Source organism: Phascolarctos cinereus, unplaced genomic scaffold (assembly GCF_003287225.1).
Source record: "Phascolarctos cinereus isolate Bilbo 61053 unplaced genomic scaffold, phaCin_HiC Scaffold_7;HRSCAF=346, whole genome shotgun sequence".
In the NCBI taxonomy this organism is placed as follows: Eukaryota; Metazoa; Chordata; class Mammalia; order Diprotodontia; family Phascolarctidae; genus Phascolarctos; species Phascolarctos cinereus.
This window is the reverse complement of record NW_027556180.1, coordinates 88,558,043-88,578,825: the sequence shown is the minus strand read 5'-3', so window position 1 is coordinate 88,578,825 and position 20,783 is coordinate 88,558,043. Positions and strand designations below refer to the sequence as shown.

At 39.0% G+C, this 20,783-nt stretch overlaps 1 protein-coding gene across 1 annotated transcript in view; it reads right to left on the bottom strand.

Annotated features, from left to right (window-relative positions):
- Window positions 1–13,252: 13,252 nt before the first annotated feature.
- Window positions 13,253–20,783, bottom strand: part of NUFIP1 (nuclear FMR1 interacting protein 1) — a 52,432-nt gene continuing 44,901 nt past the window's right edge. Inside the window, exons 9-10 of the mRNA XM_020971517.2 lie at window positions 16,463–16,695; window positions 13,253–14,230 (exon numbers count right to left, since the gene is read on the bottom strand). Coding sequence (XP_020827176.1) covers window positions 14,081–14,230; window positions 16,463–16,695 — 383 coding nt within the window. The 3' untranslated portion in view covers window positions 13,253–14,080. The remainder of the gene's footprint in view (window positions 14,231–16,462; window positions 16,696–20,783) is intronic.

Here is a 20,783-nt window from a genome sequence, read left to right as displayed (position 1 = left end):
ATTCTTTCCCTGGGAAACTCATATCCTATCTCAATTGTATTAGAAAGTCTGAGGACAGAAATCATATGGAAGGCAATGTTCTACAGGCCACCAAGAAGCTCTCTGATGCTTCATATAGGCATATTGGATAAAATTAAAATGATTACCATTCATAGCAGTGGTGATATAGTCAGTGATAATGATAACATAGTATGGCAGTAATCTGCTGTTTACCTGGACTCTCTGCCTCAAGTCCCTCCCCACTCCAGTCCATCCTCTCCTCCGCTATCCAAATGATCTTCCTAAAGCACAGGTATGACCATGTCACCTTCTACTCAATAAATTCCAGTGGCTCCCTATTACTTCTAGGATCAAATATAAAATCCTGTTTGGCTTTTACAAGTCCTTCCTAACTCAACCCCTTCCTACCTCTCCAGTCTGCTCATACTTCTCTTAGAGACATCTCCACCCCAAATGCTCATATGGACTATTTGTGCCTGACCTGTAGTAGAGCATTCCAAACTCGTATTGGTCTGATCAGCCACAGCTGGACACACTGTACCTTGACTCCAACATAGTGATATTATCTGGTCCTCTTCGAGAACAAAGGGCAAAAACTAAACACCCCACCAGCCAACTTCTCTCATCTCCATGTACTCTACAATCCAGTGACTCCAGTCCTGCTATTCCTCACACAAGACATCTCCTGACTCCATGCATTTTCACTCATGTCTTCTGGGAGTGAGTCTTGACAGCTGGACAGCCCAAGTGCTATGATTGGTACCTAGGAAATACTGAAAGACTTGGAAGAAATCTGATATGTTGAATCAATCGGCTTTCAAGGATGTAGGGGAGGACATGGCAAGAATTAGAAAGAATCTTGCCTCGAATGCTCTTTTTCCTTATCTCTCTCTGCTTCTTCAAATCTCGGCTAAATCCCAACTTTTGCAAGCAGCTTTTACTGGTCCTCCTTAATGTTGGTGTTTTCCCTCTAACACTATCTTCTAGCTATCCTGTATATATCTTGTAGCTATCCTGTATATATCTTGTATGTACATAAAGGCTTGCATGTTGCATTCTCCATTAGAATGTGAACTCCTTATGAACAAAGACTGTTTTTTTCCTTTCTTTGCACAGTGTCTGGTATACCTGAAAATAAATAATTGTTGACTGACATATCCATTTCAAGATACAGTGGCACCCTATAGAGACCTTAAGAAAGTAAAAACATTCATTTTTTTTTTGAAACCTCAATATGGCCCCAGCAACTGACACTGTCCTTTATGTGCTGCCAGTCTTCCAGACCATCTTTTATTAATGCAGTGGTTTGGCATAAGAGCGAAGGAATTGGACTTAGTAGCATGAGGAGGTCTGAGTTCAACTCTTAGCCTTGATGCTTCCTAAATGATGGGACTCTGGGTAAGCTGTTTTAACTTTCAAGTACTTTTAAAACTTCAAAGCACAATTGTATGCTTTGTAATATTGTTTAATTGTAATATCATTAATATCATAATCATTATTCACAATAACAGGGGCAACATAGTATACTGGAAAAAGCCCTAGACTCAGAATTGGAGGATCCACATTCAAATTCTGCCTGGCACTATATTTGTAACCTCAAAGAAGTCATCACCTCACTGGATGTCAGATTCCTCATCTGTAAAATGAGGTTGGATTTGATGGCCTCTCAGGTGTTTTCCAACTCTAACTCTACGATGCTATGATCATTATAACAACGCTTTGGTCCTACTTTGGTGGATCTAAGGTCCCATCTTTCCCCTGGCATCCATTCCAATCTATTCTCACCTTCTTCACTCTTTGTGAATCTTGACATGCCCTCCCATACAACTACCCAACACATCAGTGATCTTTTTCCAAATTTTTCAGCATTTCCTGGGTACCAATTGCAGCACCTGGGCTCTCCAACTGCTAAGTCTCAGTCTCGCTGAATGACTGGCCTGCCTACTTCTCTGATCAGATATTTCCTTGATCATATCTTTCCTACTACTTCTTGCATGTCAGTCATCATTAGGAATATGCCACAGCCTATTAGAGATATAGCAATGAGAACAATAAAAGCCCATCTCCTGAATGAAGGCTTCTGGAATTTAGCAGAGAAGCATTGATTAGATTAATACAAAAATTAAATGAACCAGACAGCAAAAACTTGTTTATTGCCCATCCTGTGTTCATGAGAATGTTTGCACACTTTCCTATCTCAATGAGAGCTAACATTTATACAGCACTTTGGGGTTTGCAAACCTATTATACATAGGGACATTTGAACTGGGGTGGGGGGGGTAGGGGTGTGAATCTGGAAGCGGGTCAAGGCCAGCAATCTGAATAGCTGATGACAATCTCAATATAGATAAGATATATGGGACGGAGATTAGCAAGGTGGAAGAGATTGGGCAGGATGCAGGCTGGTCCCAGGACATCCTATGTGGAAGTTACTTTTCTGGAATATATCCCAAATATCAGGTTTATTTTTTCTCTTATTACTTGCAAAGTGTAGAGTACAAAGGAAAAGTTCTGGTCTACTTGTGCTTGACCAGCTTCAGTTTAATGTAAGTTGGACTCTAAAGAAGTCTCCACTAGGTCATAAACATTTGATATATCAACAGATTCTGTCCCCTCACCTTCATCCACCTCTATCCATATACCTCTGCCAGTACAGAATCTCTGGATGTAAAAGATAAGTTTCTTCTGCCATTTGGGGAAACAGTCAGCAAATTCAACCATCTTATTGTATTGCAAGGTTATAATAGGAATTGAGCTCCACTGATTCCACCGCCAAAGAGAAAAGCACAGAGTAACAAGGATAGAGATGTCATGGGGAACATGGAATGTAGGTAAGGAGGGCAGCCATTGTACATTGTAATGGCTAACTCCATTAATTACTAGGTTAGTATATGATATCATATGATACCATATATAAAATAGGCAATTACTCATGTCTTAAATTTTCTTGTTTCTATTTACCAATGATTAGCTTTGCTGCTACAGCCCCCTCCCAGTGGTAAGTCACATCCCTTCTAGCCCTTTCCGTTGAGGTAATTTGCTTGACTGTCCAGGGGATGTTGCAAGGGAATTGCTAGTATCTCCTTCATCCCCCCAAAGGCCCAAGTGACTCAGAACATGGGTCGAGGGGGCTGACTGCCACTGGTGCATCTGAAATGGCTTTATCTTTTAAAATAAAATTGATATATTTTATTTTTACATCATAGACATTTCCAAAGATATAGTTCCCCTCTCCCCTTGTTTTACTAGTGGGGCTCACCATCTCTCTAGAATTGAGAATCTGGGATACTCCTGACTCATGACTGATTGGGCTGTCAGCTTAGGGTCTGCTGAAGCTGCATCCACTAGTGAGCAAGGCTGCTGAGTGAGGACCGTGCCTACAGACCCTTCAATAGACCTTGATTCACTCCATAGCTATGCTTCTCATGAGCCTGAGCACTGTCCTTCAGCCCACTGTGTCTGAGTTTTTGTCTGGTCCTTCTCTTCAATACACTGCAGCCTGAGGAAATGGTCTATTATGATACAATCCACCACATTTAACAGAGTGAAAGCTTAATTCAAAGTATTTTTCCTTTCTAGAAGAGGCAAGGAAATGACAACCCACACAGACCCTGCCTAGTCATTCTATTATGCTTTAATTCAGTATTTTCTCATTTTCCCCATGCCTCTTTTTAAAAAACAGAATTTAGTTTATACTCATTTTTTTTAAAAACAACACCAGAAAACATCCTAGCCCTCCAAACAATACAGGGTATATTTCCTTGTCCCATTTCTCTGAAACCACCAAAAATAGTGTGAGTGCTAAGTTCTCACCTAATTTGAGCCTTGGTATTTTTAGCTATGATCCAGAAATCAGTTTTTAAAACTTTCCCCAATCTGGAAATAAGAAGCAAAGAACTTGCAGCCCTATAAAGGCCAGATGACTCGCAGTCAGTACTTTTCCCTTTCCTCCCATCATAGTATGATCTCAGGATGTTCCTGATAAAATAATGCAACACCAATTGAAACATCATGCTTTTAAACATTTTATTCAAAGAATAGATTTATTTCCATTTTTCTCCACTAATACTTAACATCAACACACTCTTCTGTAAACAATGCTGACTGACAATTGTTGGTAAGTGTTTTCCTCTCCATTTGTAAGGAGACACTGAATAACTAAGGGACTTGCTTCCCCAAGGCCACCAAAGATGCGGAGCAGAGCTCCCACAGTGAAACTGAGATGCAAAAAAGCCAGAGACTCCTTTGACTTTGAATTTTAAAAAAAGTATCAAAGAGGGGTCATGCTGTATTTCTCTATTTCAGGTTGAGTCAGGGGGCTGTGACTGATAATTGTCTCACACTGGATCTGGACAAAGACTGAGTAAAATTTTTTAAGGATTCTCAGTTGGCTGTTGTCACTATGCTGCCTTCTAAAGGCAACAACACACTTGTCCTTTAGTTGAGTTAACAAAAAAGATGGCACTACAGAGGAAAAAATGTACCACAAATGTCCCTTAGCTTTTTAGCAAAAATGAATTACTGATCTGAGGATGAGGGGGTGGAAAGGAGGAAAGCGAATACCTCTGGTTGCCTCTTCTTAAAAAAATTATTAATCAGTCTTTCATGCTATCTCCTTAATCTGTTATTGAGCAAATAAAAAGATCTATTAAAAAAAATAAAGCTCTCAATATATAACTGCAAAGTCCAGGAAAACAAATTCCCACATTGGCTGTGTCAGATAGGCTCTATTTATTTCTGAATTGAGTTTATCACCTTTCTGTCAGGTGAATGTCAGGTTTCATCTTCATTCTTTTGGACTTTGAGTTTATCATTGCCTTTCAGAGTTGTTTTTATCTATCATGTTGCTGTCATCATTAAATTGTTCTCCTAGTTCCGCTCACTGTGTCCCACATCAATTCATAGAGGTCTTTCCAGCTTCTTAAATTATCCATTTTATCATTTTTATGGCATAATATTCGATCACATTCACATATCACTATTTATTTATCCAGTAGAACTTCCTCCCCAGTAAGATACCTCCTTAGTTTCCAATTTTTGATTACCATGAAAAGAGCTGCTATATATACTTTTCTTTTTAATTTTTCTTGGGTTTTTATTTTGGTCTATGTTTTCTTTTACAACATGACTAATATAGAAATGTTTGCATGACTACACATGTAAAACCTACATAAAATTGCTTGACTTCTCCATGACGGGAGTGAGGAAGGAGAGAATTTGGAACTTAATTTTAAAAATGAATGCTGAAAATTGCTTTTACATGTAATTGGGGGGAAATAAAATACTAAATTAAATTTAAAAAGAAAGTAGCTGCTATAAATGATTTTGTAAATATAAATCTTTCTTCTTTCTTTGATTTCTTTAGGGTATAAGCCTAGAAATGGTTGACATAACTGAGTCAGAGTATGCACAATTTAGTGACTCTTTGGGAACAGTTAAAAATTGTTTCCCAAAATTGCTAGACCAACTCACGGTTCCACAAACAGTGCACTAACATACCTGTTTTACCACAACAACTCTAACATTTGTCAATTTCTTTTTATCATCTGTGATAAGTATGAATTGGAACTTCAAGTGCATTAATTTGCACTTACCTAATTATTAGTGATTTAGAGTATTTCTCATATGATTGTTGATAGCTTGGATTTCTTCCTTAGACAAATGCCTGTTGACATCTTTTGATCATTTTTCACTGATCTCCAATATGACCATAATGGAGAATGGTTCTTAAGTCTTATAAATCTGAACCAATTCCTTACATATCTTAGGAGACTTCTATTTAAAAATGTGCTGCAAATTTTTTCCCAGTTACCTGTTTCCATTCTAATTTTTACTACTTTAGATTTGTTTGTATAAAACTTAAAATTTTTCATGTTATCCTGTTTGAGTCTATTACTTGTTTAGTCAGGAACTCTTCCCTATCTACAGATCTAAGATGTAATTTCCCCTCTGCTCCTCCCATTTGTTTATTATGTGAATTTTTATGTCTAGTTCATATATGCATTTGGAGCTTATCTTGGTGTATGGATGTAAGGTGTTTCGGCCCTATTGCCATCCAGTTTCCCAGTAGTTTTTTGTCAAATAATGAAATCTCTCTGCAGGAAACAGTTTATTGAAAAAAAAATTATGTTACTGTTACATTATATTACTGTGTTTGTTTGCTCCTATATGTTATATATCTAATAAGTTCCACTAATAGACTCTTTTTTTCAAACCATTACCAAATGATTACTTTTTTTAAGTATAATTTGAGATCTATTACTGATAGATCTTCTTCTTTCCCACTTTAAATTTTCCTCCATATGAATTTCACTATCCTTTTGAGAGTTTGGTACAACACTGAATAAGTAACTTGATTTAGATAATATTGTCATTTTTATTATATTGGCTCAACCTATCCATGAACAATTAATGCTTCTCCAGTTACTCAGGTCTAAATTTCTGCAATTATAATGAATCTTAGTAGATACACTCCCAAGTATTTTATAGCTTCTACAATTACTCTGAATGGAATTTCTTTTTCTATATCTTATAGCTTATATATAGAAACCCGATGATTTGTGTGTTTAGTTTACATCCTGTAATTTGCTGAAGTTATTAGTTATTTCAATTATTTTTAGTTGACCCTCTAGTCAAGGTTCTCTAAGTATATGATCAAATCACCTCAAAAAAGCAGCAATCATTTTTTTTCCATTGCTTATTCCTTCATCTCTTTTTTTCTTATTATTGTAGCTAGCATTTTTAGCACTGTGTTAATAACAGTGACAATGACAGAAATCTTTATCTTACCTCTAATTCTATTGGGAAGTCTTTAACTTTTTTCCATTATATGTAATATTTCTTCTTAGGTTTAAACAAACACTATTTCACATTTTAAGGAAAAATTATAAAAATAAATGGATCTAGTTTAATTGATCAATTCAATGGTATTTTTGCTTTCAATTTTATTAATCTCTTTAATTTCAGAACCTCAACTTTGTTACTTAGTTAAGGATTTTTGATTTGTTGCTGTTCAAGTTTTTAAAAATTCCATGTCCAACTCATTGATTTGTTTTTCTCTTTTATTGATAAAATTGTTTACAAATGAAAATTTGCCTTCAACTGTTTTAACTATCTCATTTTGTCATTTTATTTGATTAAATTTTCTATTGTTTGTTCTTTGACCTACTAGTTCTTTAGAATGTTATCTAATTTCTTCTTAATTTGTGATTAAAGGGCCCTTTATTTAATATAATTTTTATTGCATCAAAATCAGTAAAAGATCTGTTTAGTATTTCTGCTTTTCTATATTTTTTGGTGTGATCTTTATGCTTCAATACATGATCAAATTTTGGAAAGTTTTTCTATTATCATTCACTAATAGCCAGCAACCAATCTCTAATTTTTCTAAAGTTCTATTCAGGCTCTTAACTTCTTTCTTTTTTGCCTTCTGGTTAGATTTGTCTGGGTCTGAAAGAGGTACATTAAGATCTCCTACTATTATAGTTTTACCATCTATTTCTCTATGGCATTGCATATGATAGAAAGCATACATATATATATATTAAGTATTAATGTTGAAATCACAATCCTTGTTGTCTTTAAGCATAACGTAATTTCCCTGTTTATTTTTTAATCTTATCTATATTTACTGTAACATAATTTATCTGAAATCATAGTAGCTACCCTTTCTTTTTTTGAGTTTAGTTGAAGCATAGATTTTGCTCATGCTTCTCATTTTAATTCTACATTAATCTTTGTGTTTCAAGTGTGTTTCTTGTAAAGACCACATTGTTAGATTTTGCTTTCTAGTCAGCTATTCTCTTACATTTTATGAGTGAGTTCAACCCATTCACATTTATAGATATGACTGTTAATTATTTTATTTCCCTCTATTCTGTTCTCTTAATACTTTTTCTTCTTTTTGTGACCAGTTGGAATTACAATTCCTAGAAGACCACGCTACCAGGTCTTAGAATCTTTCCCTGTTCACAGGGAAATTCAATCTGAACATTCAGTTAAAGACTAGAGAATTAAACACAACAATCAAGATGAAGTATGATGAGGAAAAATTAAAGTAGATGTATCCTAGAGCCTCCCTAATTCCTGCAAGGTATTCCTCTCTTAATGTGAAGGTTGAATTAGCTTTTTTTTGGCTGGCACTTCACACTGCTGATTTTTATCAGCTTATAGTACACTAAAACCCTCAGATTTTTTTCAGAACTGCTATCTAATCATTCCTCCCCCATTTTGTATTTGTAGAGTTGATTATATAAATATTTATATAATGTTACATTTTCCCCGACTGAATTCCATCTCATTTGTTAAATTCACCCCAATTCTCTGGACTAACTCTGTCATCTGGTGTATTAAATGCTATCCTTCACAGCTTTGTGTGGTCTACAAATTTGATGACCACACCATCTATGCCTTTGTCCAAGTCACTGATTTTTATAAGATCACAGGATCATAGATTCAGTGTGGGAAGACACACTGGACTCATTCTAGTTCAGTCCCCTTATTTTACAGATGAGGAACTACAGCCCAGATACATTAAGCAATTTGTCCAAGGATAATCAAGGTTTAAGTTGTAGAGTGGATTTGAACCCATTCTCAGCTTCAAATATAGTACCATGTTCTTTCTACTTGCTGTTTCTCTATCATTCTGTACCTCTTCTCCTATTCAGAGCCAAACTCCTAAAAAGATTATTTATAGTCACTGCTTTCATTTCAGAGGCAGTTAGATGGTGGTTCAGAGGAACACTGGACCTGGAGTCAGGAAGGCTTGAGTTCAAATCCAGCCTCAGACACTCACTAGCTGTACAACCCTGAGCAAGTCACTTTGTCTGCCTGTTTCCTCAACTGTAAAATGAGGATAATAATAGCACCTTCCTGTCAAGGTTGTTGGGAAGATGAAATAAGATATTTATAAAGTGCTCTGTAAACCTCAAAATGCCATATGAATGCCTACTATTATTATTCTTATTAAAGTATGTTTCAAACCTTAAAGTGCTATGTAAATGTTAGCTATTATCACTACTGCAAAACTATTATTATTGCAAACTTTAAAATAAATAGCTAATAATAACTAACATTTATATAAGACCTACTATGTGCTAAGCACTTTACAATTATCTCATCTTATCCTCACAACCCTGGGAAGTAGGTGCTACTATGATGACTCTCATTTTACAGATGTAGAAACTGAGGCAAATGGTTATATGACTTGCCCAGGGTCACACAGCTAACATGTGTTTGAGGCCACATTTAAAGCACTTGGACTTTGTTAAACTGTTACCAGTTAATTGGTTAGTCTGGTAGAATAAAACCATTGCATAAGACAACATGAAACCAGATATAGGAAAGCCCCCCAACACAAGCAACTAAAAATGGAACACTAACTGGAGCTGGCATGACAAAGCCCTTAACCACTGAGGCTGAAAGTTCAGGATTCTGACTGTAAAGTATTGGTTCTTTCAAGAAAGAATTTTAAATCCTATCTGTCGTTATTGTTGAGTTCTAACTCTTTGTGACCCCATTTGGGGTTTTCTTGGCAGAGACACTAAACCGGTTTGCTATTTCCTTCTCCAGCTCATTTTACAGATGAGGAAACTAAGGCAAACAGGGCTAAGTGCCTTGCCCAGGATCACAGAGCTGGAAAGTGTCTGAGGCCAGATTTGAACACTGGAAGATGAGTCTTTCTGACTCCAGGCCTGGCACTCCATCCACTATGCCACATGGATGCCCTTAAATCCTTTTAGTGGAAAAAAAACCCTACAGGTCAGGACTAGGAAAATGAATGGGAATATAAGAAAATCAAAGACAAGACAATGAACTGGAGGTCTGACTCCAGAGTAAAATAAATGCTGCTATCAAACATTCCAAGTGCTAGAGATGAGGGATACTCATGTTGGGATGTCAAGAAATAGGCTGTGGAAATCCCTATAGAACCCACCAAAGGAACTCAAGAAAAGATAACTTGTTTCCTTCTATGCACAAAAAGGCTGAGATGCAACAAAAAGTAGAGGCTCAGCAAGAAGTGTCTACTTGGTGCCTTTCTGAGAAGACCCAAAAAGTGTTTCTGACATCCACACAAAATGTATTTATAGGATGCAGCACACTCTGGGGAGCAGCATATGGTGGGCATGATAAAGAATACAACAGGATCTCATTCTTGATCCTGAAATTCCAGACTGGTAAGCCTCTTTCAGAGAGGCCCAGCACCACAACAATGGAAAATGCAGCATATTTAAACGCTGTTATTTATTCACATTATTTGCATTTCCTTCTCTCAATCTTAAAGAACAAAAAGATCTTGTTTTTTCTTAGCAAATTTCCCCAACCTTACTTTTAGTTGAGAGTAATATTGAACATATTAATGAACTGTCCTGGTCAGATCACATCTTGGATACAGGATTTAATAACGGATGTCATATTTTAGAAAAAATGCCAGAGCATAGATTTAAAGTTGAAATACACCTGACAGTCAGATCTATACAGATCACAGAGAAAGTGGAGAGATAAGAAAGAGGGCTGGTGGTAAGGCAGATGGCAAGTCGATGGATGCCCACTGATAAGCATTTATTAAGTTTCTACTCTGTGCCACGCACTGTGCTAAATGCTGGGGACACAAAAAGAGACAATGGACCGTTCTTGTCCTCAAGGGGCTTATAATCTAGCGATGGGAAGTGTGGTCTGGTCTTGGGCAGTGGGTTAAGTGAGCTTAGACTCACTCACCCCTCAGAACAGCTGAACCTCAGCAGAGTTCCAAACCTGGGCCGAGTAACCATTTCAAGCACGGCGTCTGGAAGGCTGGCCTGAAGGGTGTTGTCCTAGGTGAGGAGAGCGGGGAAAGCAACAGGGCAGAAGGAAAGATGTCAGAACAGATGGATGCAACACTCCGCCTGTTTTCTATCCCCCACAACAGCAATAGATGCCCTCTTTGTCTCCAACTCTTAGGAATCTCTCATTTCCTTCAAAGACCAGCTTAAATGCCGAATCCTATATGGAGCCTTTTGAAAACCCCCTCAAGCAGCTACTGCATTCCCCCTAAATTACCTTGTAATTATTCTGTACGTACTCCTATGTACATATGTTGTCTCCCTCTAGAGAACAGAAGCTCCTTTGTAGGGCATGTTTCATTTTGGTCCTTGTATCCCCAGGACCTAACACGCAGTAGGTGCTTAAAAAAAAAGAAAGCAAAGCTTGCTTATTCATTATATATGCCTGCCATCTTAGCAATGCCATAGGGATAGGCGCTGCTTAGGGTTTGGCACTGGTAACACATCACAGTCTCAACACCATTATCACTGTTTCAGAGAAGGTTCAACAAAGCAGCGATCCAAACATCTCACCTCAATGTTATCCCCTATTAACTAAAAAGATCTAAGAGCCCAGAGTCCTTCAATCAGCTGATGCTGCAAAATATGGCCAACATCTCACTCCCAGAAACATAACGGTTTGTTGTGAGGATTAAATGAGATATTAAGTGTAAAGTGCTTAGCACAGTGTCTGATACATAGTAAGCAGTATATAAATGTTAGTTATTATTATTATTAATGGTTTGAAAGCATACTGTTCATAAAGCAATCACAGTGAATGAGAAGGTAAGAACTGGGATCTAAGTGCATCTTAAATAACATAGAACTAAATTAACACACTATGGTGGCAATCAGATGTGTTTCAGGTCGCTTCCTTACAGAATGAGATAAATGTGAATATATTCCACCTGAATACCTTCAAGTGTTGATCAATATTTATTTGCATCTAATTTCAATCTGAGGCTGAAATTTTCCCTTGGTGTTAGTCAATGCAGTAAATTTCATCTCTGAGAAAACCTCTAAGGCAAAGCTACTGGAGTCAAGGTTGGGGAGTCCTTTGAAGTGTGAATGATTCAATACACAAGCATTTATTAAGATGTGATATGCCAGAAATTGTGAGAGTTGCTTGGGATACAAAGGCAAAATAAAAGCCCCTGATCTCAAGGAGCTTACATTCTAGTGGAAGAGACAAAATGTGTGTGTATAAGCACACACAGAAAACACAAAAAGAGCAGATCAAAACAACCTTTGGGAAAAGCTTAATGTAGAAGGTGGTTTTTGAGCCGAGTCTTAAAAGAATCCAAGGATTCTGAGGTGGGGGAAGACAACATTTCCAGCTTAAGGGACAGCCAGCGCAAAGACACAGGAAGAGAAGATGGTGTTGTGTTCAAAGAACCACAAGAAGGCCAGTACTGCTTGACTCTGGAGCGTAGGGAGGAGAATGAAATATAAGAATGGAAGGTAGGAAGGGGCCAGGTCAAAGCTCTCTGAAGGGCTTTCAAAGCCAAAAGAGAGGATTGTATATTTGATCCTGGAGGGGACAGGGAACCACTGGAGTTCACTGGTGAATAGTGAGGTCAGAAGATCTGTGCCTTAAAATTACATTGAAAACTGAGTGGAGGATAGACTTGGGGCAGAAGACCTACCAGCAGGTTATGGCAACAGTCCAAGTATGAGATGATGAGGGCACGTACCAGATTGGTGAAGTGTCAGAGGAGAAAGAGCACTTATAAAAGAGATGCCAGGAAGGTAAAATTGAGAGATACTGTGAAGGTAGAATCGACAGGGCTTGGAAACAGATTGGATATGGTAGATAAAGGAGAGTAAGGAGTCAAGGATGACACCTAGATTGTAAGCCTCGATGACAGAGAGGATGGTGATAGCCTCAACAGGAAGAGTGGAAGGCTTGGGAAGAAAGGCATTGAGTTCTGTTTTGGACAGTTGAGTTTAAAATGACAAGAGGAAATCTTGTCCTCTAAGAGGACATAATGGACATATGGACATAAGAGATGTCCAATAGACTCCTGGTGATGCCAGATTAGAGGTCAGGACAGAGGGTAGGTCTAGATAAAGACATCAAAGCATCATTGGCATTGAGATGATAGCTACCTCCATCGGACCTAATGAGATCAATAAGTGCAATACTATAGAAGGAGAAGAGAAGCAATCCCAGGCCAGAGCCTTGGGGGCCACTCATGGCTAGAGATGACCTAGATGAAGATACAGACAAGAAGCAGTCAGACAGAGAACAGGGTGGCCAAAACCTGGAGAACCAAGAGCATCAAGGAAAAGCGGATGATCAACAGTATCCAAGACCGTAGGTGAGGCAAGAAAGATGAGGACTGAAAAACACCAGAAGTGCACAGACAGATTTTCTGAAACCCAGTCCTTTCCAATCTTACTAAAGTGCAAAGCCATATATAATGAGTAAACGTGACACAAAATGAAAAGGACGCACAAACAAAAATCCCTGGTTTTTTTTAAAAGGCAAAAGGCCTCAATGGCTTTATTCAGAAAAGACTTATTTCTTAAAAATAAGGATAAAATTATTATCTTTATGATGATAACTGAAACTTAAGACCTAACCTTACATTACTTCATCAACACTGCTTTTGCTATTAAATGAGTTGAACCTCATTGAATATTAGATTTTACATGCTTTTTCACTAGAAAAAAACAAAGGTCCAAATTTGAACTTTAGCAAAGGACACCTGAGTTGAATCTACAGTATAAATTGAGAGCATGTCTACACAAGCATTTCCAAAGTGCAACATGTGGCTGAGCACAGCTAGATTTGAACATATGTGTTTGGGACTAAAACAGGTAAATTTGAAGACCCTTTTAACAGTCCTCACTTAATTGCATTATTTCTTTTCTTTCCCCCTCATCAAAAGTCAAATCACTTTGTTCCTTCATTGTGCAAACAAGTTATAAAAGCTACAATTTTCCTCCCTCCTCATCCCCTGGCTCTTAGTCTCTGCTTAACTGAATTATACATTTTAAACTCCAGTCCCACAATCTGACCTGTGGGATGCCTCTGAACTTCCCTGGGCATCAAAAGTAAAAAGAGAAAAAACAATTCTGCCAGCAAACCTTGTGCCTGATGCCAACAGCTCAAGCACAGACCCAACAGTCTGATGGCATCTCCAATGAAATGCTCGGAGAGTACGAGATCATATTTTACATGAGATTTATCAACTAGAGTAAAAGTTCTCTCTTCTGTCAGGACGTCCTTGCAGGGCTGGCCTCCAAGATTCCACTACACTTCTGGACAGGTGCATTCATGATTTTGAAACTTCAGACACCTGACCATTTTCAGCTTTTCCTCGCGGCTCTCTCTTGGAGTTGAGTCCAAAAAAGTCATTTTGGATGATGTATCGAACACACTGCAAAATCACATTTCTTTCATGTCTTATGTCCTGGGCTAAAAGCTGAAAAGAAAAAAAAGATAAGTCAGTGAATGAAAGATAAATGAAAAATGGTCTGCTACAGGAAGTATCCCCAAATCTGTATACAAGAGAATAACTCATGTATATATGGAGGGCTACACATATGAGTTACATTAAAGGTTCTTGGAAAACAAACCTAAGCATATTACAGATTAATTTATTCGTTTAAACCTGAAATAGATGTTATTTTGGAGTATTATTATTAAATGAGTTTTTTTTTTAACAGAAAGGGAAGCAGCACATCATGGATGTCAAGCCATCTGAATGGCCTTTGGGATATCTGTCCCAAAGGAAGGACATAGTAATCTGTCACTTTTAGCCACAGCACAGAACTTAAGAGGACCAGATAGCCACCTCCTAGAATTTGGCATGAATACCTAATCTGAGGAGATGAGAATTGGGGTTTTGTGGAGACCCTTCACTTTGTACCCTATGGCTCCACTCCAACAGAGAGAATCTATGAGTGATCTGTGAATGGGTCCTATCAGCATGAGGTTCTGGGGGAGGACAGTATAGAAACATGAAACCAGTCAATAGAGATGGAATTCACTTGAGACTCACTTGCCATGGCACAGAACTCATCCCCCTGAATCCATCAATGTTTAAAAAAAAAAAAAACAACTCTGACTAGGCTGGAAGTGGAACCCCTCGCTCTGCTACCAAATTACCTCAGCCCTCTGTGAGGGCTCTCCCAGGTTCTTGGAGCTCTTAGTACTGACTTGGGTCTGCAAACTTGGAAGAAGGGGCTAGAAAAATGAGAAAATGAGGGGGAGGAGGAGAAGAAAAATCAAGAAATCGGTCCTCTCTGAAGAGGGCAAATGCCGAAACAGAAATGAAGATAGGTGTTTACCTTTGTAGACCTCTGAAAAACTACACAGAAATCTATTTTTAGAAAACTGGCACTACCGCTGCTATTAACTTGAGATTGTCACTGGAGAGGTAGAGAATCCCTGGGGTTCAAGAAGCACTAAGTGCCTCCCACAGGCGGATGAACTGCCATTTTGCAAAGGAGGGGAAATGGTTCTATCAAATCTCATTTCTGATGCTAAATAAAAGCAGGGAGACAGTGTAATGATCTTTTAGTGGCAAAAACCAGGGATTTAACTTGTTCACCATAGAGTTCTATGCTGCACTGTTTAAAATTATAAAGCAGTTTAAAATACAGGGCATTTTGTTCTACTTTCATATAACCAAATTACATTTAAACATATATTAACTGCATGTGATGGTCAGGGACATTTTAGCATTGCTAAGAGATTAACTGCCAAAGGAAACTCAGATTTTTCATACACCATCAAATGAAGGAAGTTAAGGAAGAAAAGCATTTATATACAAGCAACCACTGTGGGCCAGAGTCTGGGATAACTCCCCTTACAGATATTACCTCATCTGATCCTCAAAACAACCCTGGGAGGTAGGTGCTTTATTATTTATTATCCCCATTTTATAGAAGAGGAAATGGAGGCAGATAGAGGTTAAGTGACTTGCCTAAAGTCATGTAACTATTAAGTGTTTGAGGTCAGATATGAACTCAGGTCTTCCTGACTCCTGGCCCACTGCTCCACCCACGGTATCACTAGCTGCCCCAAATGACAGTTTTATGGCAGAGATCTGGAAAAGCCTCCCACCCTCCTCAAGCTGGGGAGACTTCGTTCTTTCTAATCAATAGGCAGACAGTTGCTGAATCAAAGGAAGCACTCCCTTTCTCCAATTTCTGAAGAATGTAATTTTATGAAGCCTTTGATGCCAAGCTAGAGACTGTTTCCCAACCACAGATGTGGCCAGAACAGGGCACCCAGACAGAGGAAGGGCAGAAAGGACCCCAGGGCTGGAAGAGGGGAGGGAGATGCATTTGAAAATGGTCCTCAAAGAAGACAAACTATAATGGCCAAGGGGAGTTTTAGTGATTTTCTTTCTGTAGCATAGCTGTGGCTTTGTGGTGATGGTGGTTACAAGAATGTGGTAATGATCACTCTTCTATCTTCTGTTTGTTTAAGAATACGTGTCTTCTTTTTAACTGTGTCAACGCCTCAGTGAAATCTCAAGCATTAAAAATCAATCTCAATTTATATTTCCCTCCCACCTTGACATGCCTAAACTCTCAGGTTGCTGTCAGGCTTAGTTTAACTGTAATTTATTTATCAATTGTAACAACAACAACAAAAACCCCAAGCCTTTCAGGCTCATGGCAGATCATGAAAAGAAATCACTTACCATCTCTAGGAGCTGTGGACGTCTTTTCTGTGGTTCAGATATTGGCTTCTTTCTGTTGAGGTTTCTCCTATACCTACAATTTTTTCTCATCCAATTTTTCCGTAAGCTCTTAGTTTTAGCCACAGGAGAATTTCTTTCCTGTTTCTTGACATCCTGACTTTGCTTCTGAGGGACATCGCTGAGGATGACCTGATTTTTTGTTGGGGATTCTGCTTCTGTCTTGATGGGAGTTTCTAAGACAAACAGAGCAAAACAAAATTGCAAAAACTTAAAAAAAAAATAAGACCAGGTTCTAGGCTCAATGTAATGAGAATTTCTTATTAATTTCAAAAATCAACTGCTGTGAATGAATTTTACAAGGCTCTTAAACTGTTTTCTAATTAAGGTCTGTGATGGATGAATGGATGGAAGAAAACAAAGGAAAGAAGCATTTATTAAGCACCTACTATGTGCCATGCACTGTGCTAAGCACTTTATAATTATTATCTCATTTAATCCCTGCAACAACCCTAAGGGGTAGGTGCCATTATTATGCCCATTCTACAGTTGAGGAAACTGAGGCAGACTGAGGTTAAGTGACTTGCCCAGGGTCACACAGCTGGTAAGTGTCTGAGGCCAGATATGAACTCAGGAATTCCCAACTCCTAGTCCATCGTTCCATCTGCTATACAACCTATCAGCCCAACGATAGCCGCTCTCCCTTGGAATCCCTATGTCCCTTGAAGACTCAACTCAGCTCTTACTTCCTACATGAGGCCTTTCCTTGAGTGGCAGCAGGAAGTGGACCGGGAGTGTACATGGAATTAGGAAAACCCGGGTTTGAATCCCAATAGAAATTTACTAGTGATGTGATCCTGGACAAGTCTCCTAAATGAGGGGGTTGGATACGGCGGCCTCTAAGGTCCCTTCTGGCTCTGGCTCTCCTGTCCTCTCCTCCTGATGATAACTCCCAATTATTAGTATGCCTCCTCTCCCCATTACACTTACTTGGGATTTATTCATCTGAGCACATATTTACTCTCTCAGTAGAATGTATGCATCTGGAGGGCAGGGAAGGTTCCATTTTTGTCTTTGAATCCCACTGGCTTATGCATAGTAAAGAGCAATGATTGTTTGCTATTTTAACTAGAAGTCACATGAGGGATTTTTCCCTTCATCCCTTTGTTCTGATTATTTTTTCCTTGACAGAGAGACATACTACACTAACCAACATACACTACAATTCCTGAAGTTCATGCTGAAGAATTCCATTTCCTCCTCTTTTGTGGGGAGACCGCAACAACACGCACTTAGAATCTGCAGACCTGGACTGAAGACCCACTTCTGCTCCTTACTCTCCTGTGACCAGGGGAAAGAAATTTCATCTACCTGATCCGCAGTTCCCTTGTTTATAAAACAGAGACAATTCTGCTTTAAACAGGCAAAACCCTTTCAGAGCTGCTGTGTGGACCAAATGGGATGTCAGGAAGAAAGCCAGCAAGCCAAGAAGTAGAAGACATCCATTAGGAGAAGGTGGTCAAGTCACAAACTACAGAGAGGTCGCAGGAGGATACAAGCTAGAAAAAAGGACCCTGTACTTGATAGCTAGAATGACCTTGGAGAAAACAGTCTTGGAAGACAGAAATCAGACTTAAGAAAATCATGAGTAGTGAAAGAAAATAGCCATTCATAAGGTATAGAAGTTCAGCACTGAAATGAAGGAGTAGTAAGATAAGAGGGGTAACAAATGAGATAATAACCGTAAAGTGTTTAGCACAATGCCTGGCATACAGTAGGCACTAATAAAAGTTAGTTATTAGTAACATATAAGCATCATGGAGGACCCAGCTGAAGTCATGAATCAAGAAATTACAGAGGATGAAAATGGTTTTGATCATGTGAACTTCTCCAGCAATGTTCAGTTACCCTAGCACGAAAGCAGAGAAATTCAATGGTTGGGGTTACCCAGAGATAAGGATTTGGAGGCATTTGACAGTAGCTTGTAAAAAGGCAAGGAATTCTAGGGTACTGACTAGTGAAATATCAAAGTGGCAAACCACAGGGTCAAGACTAGTCATGGAAGCAAATGATGACGTAGTGGGAAGAGAGAGCTTGGGACAAGATCTGGTCAGGGGACCAGAGGTTTAAAAAAAAAAAAAAAGGTCTAGTGCAGAGGTTCCCAAACTTATTTGGCTAGCCACTTTCTTTAAAAAAAAAAATTACTCAGCGCCCCCCTGGAAATCTACTTTCTTTAACCCTTTAATAGTTTTTTTTTAAATTTGCATCAATTAAAAAAACACATAAAACTTTTTTTTTAAAATGACATATCTTACATTTAATAATTTATTGAAAATTTGTGGGGTTTTTTTCCTTCATTGAAATTTTTTTTTTAGGTGAGGCAATCGGGGTTAAGTGACTTCCCAGGGTCACACAACTAGTATGTGTTATGTGTCTGAGGCTGAATTTGAACTCAGGTCCTCCTGACTCCAAGACCATAGCTCTAGCCACTGCACCGTCTAGCTGCCCCTCCTGTACTGAAATTCTGATGAAGCTATATGCATCATGTAACTGTACAGTATCGCACTGTAAACAAGTCATTGCACGCACATATTTGTGTCGATGCATGCTGGACTTCCCCACAATGTGAGACACGCTCATTTGCCAACACTTGCTTGTTAAGACCTGTCTGCAGACTTGACCACTAATTGGTTATAACTTGTATTTTGTGCATTTGGAAAATAATGTAATCACTATGACTGTAACTCTGTTGCACAACAGATGAAACACGTACAAATGGTTTTTCAAAATTTTATCTTCTTTCCTTTGGCTTCCACTGCCCCCTTATTTTTATTCAATGCCCCCTAATTGCACCCGAAGCTACCACTGTCCTCCTGGATCATTCCAGCGCCACCTCCCCCCGCCCAGGGGGCAGTACCGCCTATTTTGGGAGCCTATGGTAATGTAAATGAGAGACTAGGAAGAGAAGATGGATATGTGATTGTCGAAGGAGTATAGTTTCATGCAGTCACACCAAGATATGGTTGAAATGGAGTGTGAGAACTCATCAGTGTTGGGGAGGTAGAGAAATCACGCAATCAGATTATTACAGGAAGGTGATGGCAGGGTGGAGAGGAAGACCATGAGGTCTTTAAACATCATTTTTCTACTTATCCTTTCTATAAGGTTTTTTCCTACCTTTTCACTGCTTAAGTTTTGATTGCAAGATCAATCCCTTATACATAACACAGTGTGTTATTACATAAATTCAGTCACTCACACTACTTGTTACCTTCACTCCGACACATGAGCTGCTGAATGAAAGTGGGGAAAATCATGTGACTGTTCTGACTGGGTCCACTACAAATTTGTATTACATAATCTCAAGCGGCCCTCACTGTCGCTAAGCAATGCTACACTACCCCCACCCCACCTTACCAACTCACTGCCCCAGTCTCCACAGCAGCTCTACCAGATCTTCTCATCCCTCTGTCCTTAAATCCCCCATGGCCCCCCCTTCACCAACCTCTCAGTTGAGAACCTTGCCTCATACTTTACAGAAGAAGTTGAGGCCGCTTGCTGTAAACTCCCTCTTCTCTCCTCTTCCTCTTCTCCTATCACTCAGTGATGCCTCCTCCACTCTCTCCTTCACCACTGTCCCCATGATGCAGTGGCCTTCCTCCTTACCGAGGCTCATAACTCCTCTATTTGTTCCAGTGATCCCATTCCATCCTGTCTCCTCCAACAGACTGCTTGCCCCATCTGCCATCCCCACTCTTTCACTTATATTCAATCTTTCTCTGTTTGCTCATTCTCTATTGCTATAAACACATCCATATCTCCCCTATCCTTACTTGATTCTTCCATCTCTGCTAATTCTCATCCTATTTTTCTTCTGCCCCTTGTAGCTAAACTCCTTGAAAAGACCATCTACACTGGGTGCCTCCTCTTTTTCTCCTCTCACTCACTTCTTAACTTCTGGCTTCCGACCTTATTATTCCACCAAAACTGCTCTCTCCAAAGTTACTAATGATCTTTGTTGCTACATGCAATGGCCTTTTCTCAGTCTTCACTGTCCTTGCTCTCTCTGTGGCGTCTGACACTGCTGATTTAGGACACCACCCTCCCCTGATTTTCCTCCTTCTCTCTGACCGTTCCTTCTCCATCTCCTTCGCTGTATGTATCCTCTTCCAGATCACTCATTCTAACTGTAGATGTCCCTCAACGTTCTGTCCTGGGGCCTCCTCTTTTCTCTTTCTACACCACTTCACTTGGTGATTTCATCAGCTCTCATGGATTTAATTACCATCTTTATGCTGATGATCCTCAAATCTCCCTTTCCTGC